The sequence below is a fragment of the Haliotis rubra genome, unplaced genomic scaffold, assembly GCF_003918875.1.
Source record: "Haliotis rubra isolate DU_JTF1 unplaced genomic scaffold, ASM391887v1 Scf50, whole genome shotgun sequence".
In the NCBI taxonomy this organism is placed as follows: domain Eukaryota; kingdom Metazoa; phylum Mollusca; class Gastropoda; order Lepetellida; family Haliotidae; genus Haliotis; species Haliotis rubra.
This window is the reverse complement of record NW_025767191.1, coordinates 1,666,032-1,679,519: the sequence shown is the minus strand read 5'-3', so window position 1 is coordinate 1,679,519 and position 13,488 is coordinate 1,666,032. Positions and strand designations below refer to the sequence as shown.

Sequence of the window (13,488 nt, the reverse complement as noted above, 5' to 3'; positions counted from 1 at the left end):
CTGGTAGTCTAGATCACGTACTCCTATGAAATTGTCAATTCCACAATATAATAATTACTTACACAACTATATATTCATGGCTTCTTTGATTGGCATTCTAGAAGTTGGGTAGATGAAGAATGAGTAGATAGTCGAAATGTCGCCTATACAGAATAAAGAAGTTCTATTATCCTCATTCTTCTTTATATCTTTATGTTTTTATATTTAAGACAGTTCATATTCCTCTTACAAGTAACCCACAATGTCTCATTTCTGACAAGGGCGGCGAAACAAGGGTGTATTCCGTCTTAAACAGACGTCGCTGAAAAAGACTGTTTGAAGAAAACTATTTAAAAACTTGGTTAATACTATTGTCTGCTCAGGTTCTAAATATGTGGTCCTTTGGTAGTTTTCGTGCATCCCCCACCATACATGTATATGCGTTGTTGACAGAGCCTCGACGCCGGGGATTTGAGTGAGCGCGTTAAACTGCGAGAGAGCCTCAAGTGTCATGATTTTGGATGGTTCCTTGACAACGTTTGGCCAGAGCTGTTTGCTTACGCCGAGAACGTCTTTGCCTGGGGAGGGGTGAGTAGTTGCCGGGGTGACTGTGGGCGGGAGATTGATGCTGGTACTCGGGGGACTGTGAGATTGAGCTGGTACCGGGGTGACTGTGGGCGGGAGATTGATGCTGGTACTCGGGGGTGAGTAGTTGCCGGGGTGACTGTTGGCGGGGCATCGGGCCTGGTACTCGGGGGTGAGTAGTTGCCGGGGTGACTGTGGGCGGGAGATTGATGCTGGTACTCGGGGGTGAGTAGTTGCCGGGGTGACTGTTGGCGGGGCATCGGGCCTGGTACTCGGGGGTGAGTAGTTGCCGGGGTGACTGTGGGCAGGAGATTTGATGCTGGTACTCGGGGGTGAGTAGTTGCCGGGGCTGACTGTAGGGCAGGAGATTGATGCTGGTACTCGGGGTGAGTAGTTGCCGAGGGTGCCGGGGTGACTGTGGGCGGGGCATCGGGCCTGGTACTAGGAGGTGAGTAGTTGCCGGGGTGACTGTGGGCGGGAGGGTTGATGCTGGTACTCGGGGGTTTAGTAGTTGCCGGGGTGACTGTGGGCGGAGATTGATGCTGGTACTCGGGGGTGAGTAGTTGCCGGGGTGACTGTGGGCGGAGATTGATGCTGGTACTGAGTAGTTGCCAAGTGACTCGGGCGTGAGTGGTAGTTGCCGGGGTGACTGTGGGCGGGAGATTGATGCTGGTACTCGGGGGTGAGTAGTTGCCGGGGTGACTGTGGGCGGGAGATTGATGCTGGTACTCGGGGGTGAGTAGTTGCCGGGGTGACTGTGGGCGGGAGATTGATGCTGGTACTCGGGGGTGAGTAGTTGCCGGGGTGACTGTGGGCGGGAGATTGATGCTGGTACTCGGGGGTGAGTAGTTGCCGGGGTGACTGTGGGCGGGGCATCGGGCCTGGTACTCAGGGGGTGAGTAGTTGCCAGGGTGACTGTGGGCGCGGAGATTGAAGCTGGTTCTCGGGAGTGAGTAGTTGCCAGTGGGTGACTGTGGGCGGGGAGATTGATGCTGGTACTCGGGGTGAGTAGTTGCCGGGGTGACTGTGGGCGGGGCATCGGGCCTGGTAGATAGGGTACTCGGGGTGAGTAGTTGCCGGGGTGACTGTGGGCGGGAGATTGATGCTGGTACTCGGGGTGAGTAGTTGCCAGGGGTGACTGTGGGCGGGGCATCGGGCCTGGTACTCAGGGGGGGTGAGATAGTGCCGCCGGGGTGACTGTGGGCGTGAGGGATTGATGCTGGTACTCGGGGTGAGTAGTTGCCGGGGGTGACTGTGGGCGGGAGATTGATGCTGGTACTCGGGGTGAGTAGTTGCCGGGGTGACTGTGGGCGGGGCATCGGGCCTTGTACTAGGGAGTGAGTAGTTTGCCGGGGGTGACTGTGGGCGGGAGATTGATGCTGGTACTCGGGGGTGAGTAGTTGCCGGGGGTGACTGTGGGCGGGAGATTGATGCTGGTACTCGGGGGTGAGTAGTTGCCGGGGCCGACTGTGGGCGGGAGATTGATGCTGGTACTCGGGAGTGAGTAGTTGCCGGGGTGACTGTGGGCGGGGCATCGGGCCTGGTACTATGGCATGAGTAGTTGTCGGGGCCTATTAGGGGCGGGGCTTCGGGCCTGGTAGTAGGGAGTTGGTGGATGAAGTAGGATGGGAAGAGGGCCCAACAATGCTGGGGTAAATATTGTAGTGTTGGCAGGCTGGGATGGGGTGGATGGACGGGAAGGGAAGGGGTGATATGGGAGGTGAGTAAGCGATTTGGATGAGGGGATACCGTTAAACATGGTACTTCAACATGATTCACGAGGGGATACCGTTGAACACAGTATTTGAACATGATTAAAGACAGCTTGAGAGGGATTAAAAACTGTTATCGTCATGCCTTCCATTGTTGGGAACAACGCTAATCAAATAGTATATTTTACAGCTAGAGAACCCCGACCTGAGGATGTGCCTGGATAATGACGAGTATTTGTTCCAAGCGCCCAACCCGCTCACCATCAAGCCCTGCACACAGAGCCTACCAGCGCAGGTCAGTGAAAGGCAATGATGGGCGTTTCCCGGAAGTGTTAGGGAGCTCTGTCTTATTGGTAGCTGTTGATCTTTGCTCACCGGTAGCAGTAGAACTGAGTTTAAGATTAGTCGTATCATTGCTGAAATATTTGTATGTAGGCTCCATCAACCAGATGTGACTGATAAGTAAGTGACATCTATCACACCCAGTGCTTCTTTCGCGTCTGGTCCGCCCGGAGAGCGGAAGGTCGCGGTTTCGATCCCCGACCGCGTCATACCAAAAGACGTTAAAATATGGTACTTGTTGGTCCCTGCCTGGCGCTCGGCATTAATGGGTACAACAAGGACTGGTCGGCTCGGAGTCAGTATAATGTGTCTGAGTGGGGTATTCATGCTTCACTGCGGCATGGTATCTCAGTGGGCTAGCACTATAAAACCAGCTTCAGTCTGGGCTAGTACAAGCAGCCGCACATACACATACACACGCATGCACGTCGTCATATGAGCGAAATTTTCTCAAGTACGACGTTAAACCCAATTTCACCTCACCTCACCTCACTTCACATCTTTCGCGTCTGACAACGGTTTGCGAAATATGAGGGTTTTAGGACGCGCAGAGTAGCCTCCCTTTGCTATCAAAACCAATCACGACAGCGTGCTTCGTGTGAGGAGGAAATTGTGCTTTTCTCAATGTTTTGTTTATTGGAGTAAATATACACTTGTTTAGTTGTAGCTGGTGTTAGAAGCAGCTTGTTCATACAGGTGTATTTAAGTCGCAGGCGTTGTGTTGCAACCTAATCAACTATATTTGGCACGTTTGCAATGAGTGTAGATTAGTTTGGGTTGTTGGCAGCGTGGGTCAGAGCTGGAGTCGTGTTCCCTCAGAAAATTGACCCTTAATTTGAGGGCAAATATGTAATCCACAAAGTGTATCACGCTGGCAAATTTTAGGGGTTGTTTTTAGCATAAAACCTCTTGGTGTTTTGGTTTTAGTAAGCAGACTGGTATGAAAACCGGTTTGCTTTGTCAACGCGAGACAATATTGCAGCTGATTTCTTATGAGTTAGATAGCTAAAACTGCAAAGGTGAGTGAGTGAGTGAATATTGCTTAACACCGCTTCAGCATTGTTGCAGCTATTCGCAGAAAAAAATTGCAAAGGAAGTTACCATAAAACGAAAACCCTCGCAGGTGCTAAGAGGTCTCTAGATTTTAAGGTAGAAAAACCGATACTAGGCCTCCTAAGTTGTACGTGAAATCGGGAGTTACTACGAGATAAGAAAGATTTGTAAACGTTGTCTGAAGCATTTGTACAGTTGCGAGGTGTGTTTTGTTTAATGCTGAGTTGCATTGCAGGGTTTCTCGTGGACGCACCGACGGCAGCTGCGGACCACCCTGCAGTGTGTCGTGGTACTGACAGAGGAGATGGACGTGGTGCCTTTTCTCCAGGACTGCATCGAGGGCCCACAGAAACATGGGACTACATACTGGTGAGACCTTGTGTGTTGGAGGGGATGAAGGAAACACAGGCATCTTGAACTAAGCAAAAGGGTCGGCTGAAGAAGGCCGAGGCCATTGGTAGGGGTGGGTGAAGTTGGCTGAGGTCAATGGATTGTGAGATGAAGTAAATTGAGGTCAATGAATGGTGGGTGAAGTAGACTGAGGCCAGTGGAATGTGGGATGAAGTAGGCTGAGGCCAGTGGAATGTGGGATGAAGTAGGCTGAGGCCAGTGGAATGTGGGATGAAGTAGGCTGAGGCCAATGGAAGTTGGGATAAAGTAGGCTGAAGCCAGTCTAAAGTGGGATGAAGTAGGCTGAAGCCAGTGGAAGTTGGGATAAAGTAGGCTGAAGCCAGTCTAAAGTGGGATGAAGTAGGCTGAGGCCAGTGGAAGGTGGAGTTAAGATGGTTGAGGCCAATGGAAGGTGGGATGAAGTAGGCCAATGGAGGGTGGTATGAAGTAGGCCAGTGGAGGATGGGATGAAGTAGGCCAATGGAGGATGGGGTGAAGTAGGCCAATAGTGGGTGGGTTTAAGTAGGCTGAGGCCAATGGAAGGTGGACTTAATTTGATTGAGGCCAATGGAGGGTGGGATGAAGTAGGCAAATAGTGGTGGGTTTAAGTAGGCTGAGGCCAATGGAAGGTGGACTTAAGATTGAGGCCAATGGAGGGTGGGATTAATTAGGCCAATGGAGGATGGGATGAAGTAGGCCAATAGTGGGTGGGATGAAGTAGGCTGAGGCCAATGGAAGGTGGACTTAATTTGATTGAGGCCAATGGGGGTGGGATGGAGTAGGCCAATGGAAGGTGGAATGAAGTAGGCCGATGGAGGGTGGGGTGAATTAGGCTGAGGCCAATGGAAGGTGGGATGAAGTTGGCCTCAGCCTAATTCACCTCACCCTCCATGGGCCTACTTCATCCAATGGAGGATGTAGATGAAGTAGGATGAGGCCAGTGGTATGTGAGATGAATGTTTCTCTATGCATCCGTTCATTGCCATGTCTGTATGTCTGAATGTGTCTCTATGCCTCCGTTCAATGCCATGTCTGTATGTCTGAATGTGCTGTAGTGTCTCTACGCTCACTGTTGCAGGACGGGATGTTGAAGCATGAGAAGACTGGTCTGTGTCTGGAGGTGATGACTGGGCCGAAACTGACTCTCCAGAAATGTGATCACAACAACAAAGGTCAAAAGTGGAAGTTCACTCATTATGACCCCTCTTTCAAAGACCGGGCGAGAACGGCAGCGAACATCACTCTCAACAAAGTGGTTCAGTTAGGGGCGGGTCCCGGATAGGGCACTAGAGACTCCGGGATAACACAGTGTGTTTTGACGTTGTACTTGCGGACATGGCCAGGTCGTGCATTCAGTACCCTGGAGGACGGAAGTCGGGGATCATGCCATGCCCGGCATCTCATGCAGTGTCTCAAGCCACAGTATGATGGAGTCATATATTGCAAAGATGCGAAGGAGGACTGCAACTCGAGTCGTATGGAGCCATTGTTAGACGGCACCCCTGTTGACATAAACAACAGACTGTCATCACGGTGCTGTGCCGCCATTATTGGTGGGATCCTTGAACATCACGCTGGTGTCAGGGAGCGATGTCGCCATTGTTGGACAAATATTTGGTACACCATGGCATCAACATTTTTGTGGGAGTGTTTTTATACATGCTTAAAGATGGGGAACACTTACTAAAACGATTCTAACTAAATGGTACGGTAATTTGCTGTGTGAGACGTCGTATTAATTACGAAATGAGACGTTTAAAATGATGTGAACGTCATGGTGCTATACACGAAGTGCTTTACAAACCATGGGACGGTATTGCAGCTATGAAATCCCTCGAAGTCATTGCATCGCACATCGAACAACTGGGGATATGGTTCTGCGCTTACCAACTGTCATAAATAGTCACAGCTAGCAGTTCATCATAAATGTTTGTGATCTGTTTTTAGATCTCACTGCCAAACACCTTTCAGTGGAGGAGTTTATCGACTTTCAACAGTCCCAGTGCCCGTCTAGTGCACTTGCACATTCCGTATAATGGCAGGGGGGTGGAGAGGGATTGGGCGGTATGTCTATAACAATGTGTTTATGATGGCATCATATATTGCTCAAATCAATAGGGCTCTTAATAGAGCTGAATTAAGGTTGCCATGGTACAGCTGTAGTGTTGCTGACTTAAGGTTGCCATTTTACAACTGTAGTGTTGCTGACTTAAGGTTGCCATGGTACAGCTGTAGTGTTGCTGATTTAAGGTTGCCATGGTAGAGCTGTAGTGTTGCTGACTTAAGGTTGCCATTTTACAGCTGTAGTATTGCTGACTTAAGGTTGCCATGGTACAGCTGTAGTGTTGCTGACTTAAGGTTGCCATGGTACAGTTGTAGTGTTGCTGACTTAAGGTTGCCATTTTACAGCTGTAGTGTTGCTCACTTAAGGTTGCCATGGTACAGCTGTAGTGTTGCTGATTTAAGGCTGCTTGGTAGAGCTGTAGTGTTGCTGACTTAAGCTTGCGATGGTACAGCTGTAGTGTTGCTGATTTAAGGTTGCCATTTTACAACTGTAGTGTTGCTGACTTAAGCTTGCGATGGTACAGCTGTAGTGTTGCTGATTTAAGGTTGCCATTTCACAGCTGTAGTGTTGCTGACTTAAGTTTGCCATGGTAGAGCTGTAGTGTTGCTGACTTAAGGTTGCCATGGTACAGCTGTAGTGTTGCTGATCTAAGATTGCCATGGTTCAGCTGTAGTGTTGCTGACTTAAGGTTGCCATTTAACAACTGTAGTGTTGCTGACTTAAGGTTGCCATTTTACAACTGTAGTGTTGCTGACTTAAGGTTGCGATGGTAGAGCTGTAGTTTTGCTGACTTAAGGTTGCCATGGTACAGCTGTAGTGTTGCTGATCTAAGATTGCCATGGTCCAGCTGTAGTGTTGCTGACTTAAGTTTGCCATTTTACAACTGTAGTGTTACTGACTTAAGGTTGCCATGGTACAGCTGTAGTGTTGCTGACTTAAGGTTGCCATGGTACAGCTGTAGTGTTGCTGATCTAAGATTGCCCTGGTCCAGCTGTAGTGTTGCTGACTTAAGTTTGCCATTTTACAACTGTAGTGTTGCTGACTTAATGTTGCCATGGTACAGCTGTAGTGTTGCTGACTTAAGGTTGCCATGGTACAGCTGTAGTGTTGCTGACTTAAGGTTGCCATTTTACAACTGTAGTGTTGCTGACTTAAGGCTGCCATTTTACAACTGTAGTGTTGCCGACTTAAGGTTGCCATGGTACAGCTGTAGTGTTGCTGATTTAAGGTTGCCATGGTACAGCTGTAGTGTTGCTGACTTAGGTTGCCATGGTTGAACTATAGTGTTGCTGACTTAATGTTGCCATGGTACAGTTATGGAGTTGCCCACTGTGGCTTAAACAACTCCGCTCACACGTTTTACTTAATTCTGAGCGGCCCCATGTAAGACGTTTTCCAGTGAGTGTATTTAGAATATTGACGTGCTCTGGTCCTCAGCGACGGGCATTTTTTATTTTGGTCCATTGCGGGATTTATCTGCAAAACATGTATGGGTTCAGTAATCACGTTTTGTAATTGAGCGTATAGGTTTACCAGTTATTACACATAATCTTGGAAACAGTTCTAACATGACAACAACCACATGGGACCTGTGGCATTGTTCTGTTTTAACATAAGTGTAGTCTGTCTCACAACCACTAATGCTTTCCCTTCACTCTAGTCCTGCCTGTAATGCAACAGCCCAAAATTTAGATCTTTCCCAATTACATCCTTTCGGAGCTCTTTTCCAGTGCAAGTGGAGTTTTTTTTATTCTTTCAAAATTATATGTTTTAAAAGACTAAACGTCAGTCTAACAGAAGATTTGCTATATATCTGAATGTAAGTCGGCTGCTGTACTTTGTTCACCACTGTTAACACTGTTTGCGTCAAGTTAGAGAATATGAAAACATCAGGGGCCGATCTAGGCATCCCCATTGCTCTCCCCACAGTGACGCTCCAGGAGACTGGATCCTTTTACCTTGCTTTGCCAGCTTTCTGGACCGTGGGAGAAGGGAATGTGTTATAATATACAAGGAGCAATACATATGCTTCACAATGTTGGTATGTACGAACTGTCAGGACATCCTACCTTCCTTTTATTGATCGACCTTCATTCTTTACAGGTTATTGATCGACTGCACACTGTTTTACGGTTTGTACACTGACATGCTTTGACATTCCCTTTACAGGTTAATCGGGACTGACTACACTGAGTGCACGCTGACTGTGACACTGAGTGCACTGTACACTGAGTGCAAGCTGACTGTACACTGAGTGCACTGCACTCTGACTGCACACTGAGTGCCCGATGACTGCTGACTGTACACTGAGTGCACTGAGACTGTGCACGCTGACTGTGAGTGCACGCTGACTGTACACTGAGTGCACGCTGACCGTACACTGAGTGACACTGACTGCACACTGAGTGCAAGCTGACTGTACACTGAGTGCACGCTGACTGTGCACTCTGCACACTGAGTGCACGCTGTACACTGAGTGCCGCTGACTGCACACTGTGCACACTGACTGTGCACGAGTGCTGACTGTACACTGACGCTGACTGTACACTGAGTGCCCGATGACTGTACACTGAGTGCACGCTGACTGTACACTGAGTGCGCGCTGACTGTACACGTAGTGCACACTGACTGCACACTGAGTGGAAGCAGACTGTACACTGAGTGCCCGATGACTGTACACTGAGTGCAAGCAGACTGTACACTGAGTGCACGATGACTGCACACTGAGTGCACAATGACTGTACGCTGTATGTATACTTGCTATACATTGTAAGCACACTCAATGCATATTGTACACTTGATGTACCTCGAGTGTACACTTGATGTACCCTGAATGTACACTTGATGTACACAAGATGTACACTGTACACTGATAGCTGCTTAGAACCTGACCTGCTCAGTAATTACTCGTTTTAGCTCCATCCATAAGCTCAGCATCTTCAGTGTGTATTTGTATCATGATGGTTTACGGTTATGTGATTATAGAATGAAGATTTATAGATTTATTGGATATACATCGGTTTACATTTTTCTAACTATACAATAATACATATGATTTTCGCTTATGTTGTTTTAACATATGATCATGATCATGAAAATAAAACAGAGATTGATAGCAGGTTGTTGCTGTACTGCCCCACACTGACAATGTGCGAGGTTTAACTATAGTTAGGCTTAAAACAAATGACGACTGTCGTGACACCAAAGTACCTTTCCCAGATAATATATTTTACTTTAGATTTTCAGATTGAATTATTATTTCATTTCAGCTTTCATATTTATGTGGTATAATGATAATTATGTGTCATTGCTATTTTCTACAATACCGAACAATATGATTCAGGGAACTAAACAAGTTCATCTGGAAAAGAGAAGTCTGTCGTAAACCTAGGCAGAATGATGGCATTCATTCCTAAAGACATGCACACGAATATAAATGTCAATACACGTGGGGTCAGAAGTTAATATATTTTCAAGCTTTTGTAAAATCGACGTTTGCACACGGGTCTTACAGGGTGTGATTGCCCTGCTATACATACGCAAGAGCATGACACAGGGGAAGTTCGGGAAGGTGACTGATTCCTAAAACACCGCTATACATATGTAAGAGCACTATACGGGGAAAGTTTGGGAAGGTGATTGCTTCCTAAAGCACTGCTATACATACCGAAGAGCGTGACACGGGGAAAGTTTAGGAAGGTGACTGTTTCCGAAATTCTCACTACCTACCTACGCAAGAGCATGACACAGGGAATGTTTGGGAAGGTGACTGTTTCCTAAAGCTCTGCTATACTTACGCAAGAGCATGACACAGGGAATGTTTGGGAAGGCGACTGTTTCCTAAAGCACTGCTATACATACGCCAGAGCGTGACACGGGGAAAGTTTTGGAAGGTGATTGATTCGTAAATTCTCACTATACCTACGCAAGAGCATGACACGGGGAAAGTTTGGGAAGGTGACTGTTTCCTAAAGCACTGCTATACATACCCAAGAGCGTGACACGGGGAAAGTTTAGGAAGGTGACTGTTTCCGAAATTCTCACTCTACCTACGCAAGCGCATGACACAGGGAAAGTTTGGGAGGTGACTGTTTCCTGCATTCTCGTTATACCTACTCCAGAGCATGACACGGGGAAAATTTGGGAAGGTGACTATTTCCTAAATTCTCACTATACCTATGCAAGAGCATGACACGGGGTAAGTTTGGGAAGGTGACTGTTTCCTAAATTATCACTATACCTGTGCAAGAGCGTGACACGGAGAAAGTTTGGGAAGGTGATTGTTTCCTAAATTCTCACTATACCTGTGCAAGAGCATGACACGGAGAAAGTTTGGGAAGGTGATTGTTACTTAAATTCTCGGCACTATACCTACGCAAGTTTGGGAAGGTGATTGTTTCCTTAATTCTCGACACTATACCTACGCAAGTTTGGGAAGGTGACTGTTTTCTGAAGCACCACTATACCTACGCAAGAGCGTGGCACGGGGAATGTTTGGGAAGGTGACTGTTTTCTGAATTCTCGCTTGACCTACGCAAGAGCGTAACACGGGCCTGTTTCGAAGGTGGCTGTTTGTCTTCGGTACATCAGAATACTGTACAACTACAGGAATCGTGATGTGTTGTAGTTCTGAGACAGACGCATCAACATCTGCTTTAGACAGTTGTATTTACAGGTATAGATAGTAACACTCGCATTTGTGGATATATAATGACTGCCATACATACACAATCAGTTCACCGTCACTGGAGTTCAATGTAGGCCGATGACGCGTTGTTCATGTGAAACTAGTACTTTGAAATGAAGAATGAAATTGATCATGTGTTGTAAACACTGACTGCGTGCCTCTTTATATATCCACGAGAAGGTAATACACCATTGCACCATTGAAACAAGGAAATAAATCCGACAATCTGTTGGCAAAGTGTCCATGTCCTTGTAGTCCGACAATCTGTTGGCAATGTCCCTGTACTCCGACAATCTGTTGGCAATGCCCTTGTAGTCCGACAATCTGTTGGCATCATACTATTCCACGCACGATGATTGGAGTCCACCACGTAATTCCACACAGAGTATCGCGCGCTTTAGACGAAAGGTCCGTGAACCAACATTGAGACATAGCGAGGATCATGATTATTAGAACGAGTTCAAATATTCCAACCTGTTATCCGTCGCTTAAGGCAAACCTCAGACCGGCAACACAGCCAAATCCTACAATGACCAGCAACACCTTTATGAGATGTTGTCTCCCGGACAGGTCTAACTTCAGGCACTCGAAGAAGGTAACAAACATAAAGGTTCCGCAAGCCATCGACTGCAGGAAGCCCGCGGCATATGCTTGACCCTCAGTACTCAGCCTGCTCTCCGTGATGGCGGTCCCCACGCCTGCTCCCAGAGGCGCCACACAAGAGAAGAAGATGAGATATAGTACTGCTGAGCGGGGGTTCGTGGCATGGGACTCTACAAAACTGAGACCCAGGCTGAACGCTACCAGAGCTTTGTGGAAGCTCATAGCCACCAGCAATGTCCACATTAGATCGGTACTAGTCTGTATACCTATCACAAAGCCATCAAACACTGTATGCAGAGACAATGCAATCAACAGGACAAAGGAGCGGAAGCTGTTGGTGGCGACTGGCTCTGGTTTACTGGAGGTATTGTTCTGCACTGAGACTTGGATGTCAGCCACTCCGCTGTCTAGTTTCGAAGAACTCTCGTCGTCACTGGAGTTGTTCAAATCTCCGTTACTGGCGTTGGACGTCAGCAGACCTTCACTGTCAGATTCCTCCACAGATCCGTAGCGAATGACGTGAGGGTTACTGTAATCTTTTTTGGCGACTCCAGGGGCTGGAGGATTCTTACTGTAATTGACAGTGACTGTGTTGTCGGACTTCACTGAGTGTTCTTTACACACTGTCAGAAGGTTCTCCGTCACATACATCATGAGGAAGCCGATTCCAATACACGCCTCAGCGACAGGATACTCAACGTCTGGGAAGGCACGTTTCATAGCTTTCCGTGCTTCGGGGAGAAGATGCACAAGACACGTGGCCAGAAATATTCCCCCGGCGAAACTCTGCAGCAAAGGTAACTTGTCGCCAGCAGACGTCTTCTTCTTTATGAGTTTCACGAGCAACAGAAAGGGGAGGACTCCGCCGAGGAAGGTGACGAGGAATATGACACATATTGACACAATCTTCACATACAGGGATTCCATCGTATCTGCATCAAGGTCAAGTCTCTGGAGACACTGAATGTATCCCTGCTTTGGATGGCCTGTACTGGGGGTTGTTCAGGCCAAGGGTTGTGCAGAATCCAAGCTCTAGACGTTCAACCACCCAGCGTCACATGCTCATATGATAACTGTTTGATATACTGACATCTGCGTGACGCGCCAAACAGTCCGCCCCATGTGATACAGTATCACCCTTATCGCTGAAGCCTATCTACTCTGTCCTAAATAGCGCAGCCTGATAACAAGTTACGTGCAGGTAAAATAACAATTGCACTGCTGAGATAATACTCGACTATCAATTGTGTCCATCCCTTTGAATGTGGCAGCGGGTTTTCGGCCAATTAAAGATAATTCAAAGTAAAATGAATGCATACATCTTCATACACATTCCTTAACATATGAAAAGTTACCTTCTTCGTTTAATCAAGTTGGAATAAGTGGCATTAGTGCTTTAGATAACCGGGCACATGCAATTTAGTTTACATCGAGTATACACTGACTGAAGCTGTCACGGTCGAGATGACCAAAACATTGTGTAGTGGTATTTCCGTTCACAATGCAGCTATTGTAAACTAATGCTCAAAAGAAACTATAATCCCCAAAATATTTCATAAATATTCACAAAAATAAAATGAAGTGATAAAACCATACTGAGCCATGACACACGTACAGACCCATCCTTTCCGGGAACAATCGGCAAAACAAGTTAAACAAGTTAACGATTCGCCTAAACGTCGCACAAAATCCAAAACAACTTTTTCTGATGTAACTCCAAATGCACGTGCATACTTAAGGTATAAAACAGCCTACGCGACACGTGAGCAACACTGTAGTAAAACGAACACAAAAAATATGCCACGTTTGAGGCAAATCGAAATAGTGAGAGCTGCCGGGGCCTAACAACGAGATATCCACACCGTGATTGCCAGAACCTTCTGCTGCACCCGAGCAACTGTCATCAGACTGATGCAACGACTAAGATAAACAGGCATTACGTCAGACAGGCATAGGAGTGGTCGACCACGTGTGATAACGCTCGGTAATGATCGCCACTTCCGGACATTTCATCTGAGAAATCGTTTTGTAACGGCGACGTCAGTGGAACGACTTCACTAGGACACCGTATC

At 47.3% G+C, this 13,488-nt stretch overlaps 2 protein-coding genes and 2 long non-coding RNA genes across 5 annotated transcripts in view; 1 reads left to right on the top strand and 3 right to left on the bottom strand.

Annotated features, from left to right (window-relative positions):
- The window catches only part of LOC124291825 (polypeptide N-acetylgalactosaminyltransferase 1-like), a 35,688-nt gene extending 29,707 nt beyond the window's left edge, over positions 1 to 5,981 (top strand). The window contains exons 8-11 of the mRNA XM_046728898.1: positions 435 to 567; positions 2,467 to 2,571; positions 3,907 to 4,040; positions 5,140 to 5,981. Of these exons, the coding sequence (XP_046584854.1) occupies positions 435 to 567; positions 2,467 to 2,571; positions 3,907 to 4,040; positions 5,140 to 5,152 (385 nt within the window). The 3' untranslated portion in view covers positions 5,153 to 5,981. The remainder of the gene's footprint in view (positions 1 to 434; positions 568 to 2,466; positions 2,572 to 3,906; positions 4,041 to 5,139) is intronic.
- A 735-nt stretch (positions 5,982 to 6,716) lies between these two features.
- LOC124291827 lies at positions 6,717 to 7,272 on the bottom strand. The gene is made up of 3 exons (XR_006902289.1): positions 7,242 to 7,272; positions 7,026 to 7,097; positions 6,717 to 6,773 (listed from the first exon to the last, which is right to left on the bottom strand). It is a non-coding gene; the product is annotated as an uncharacterized LOC124291827 (long non-coding RNA).
- A 1,074-nt stretch (positions 7,273 to 8,346) lies between these two features.
- Positions 8,347 to 9,087, bottom strand: LOC124291826. Of its 2 annotated transcripts, none has more exons than XR_006902286.1 (3): positions 8,706 to 9,087; positions 8,420 to 8,573; positions 8,347 to 8,385 (listed from the first exon to the last, which is right to left on the bottom strand). It is a non-coding gene; the product is annotated as an uncharacterized LOC124291826 (long non-coding RNA). The 2 variants fall into 2 exon arrangements; XR_006902287.1 differs by having other exon boundaries at positions 8,349 to 8,390; positions 8,473 to 8,573; positions 8,662 to 9,087.
- A 26-nt stretch (positions 9,088 to 9,113) lies between these two features.
- On the bottom strand, positions 9,114 to 12,570 carry LOC124291824 (zinc transporter ZIP3-like). Its single transcript, XM_046728897.1, has one exon. The coding sequence runs from the start codon at positions 12,341 to 12,343 to the stop codon at positions 11,291 to 11,293; it is 1,053 nt and encodes a 350-aa protein (XP_046584853.1). The 5' UTR covers positions 12,344 to 12,570; the 3' UTR covers positions 9,114 to 11,290.
- Between the last annotated feature and the right edge of the window lie 918 nt (positions 12,571 to 13,488).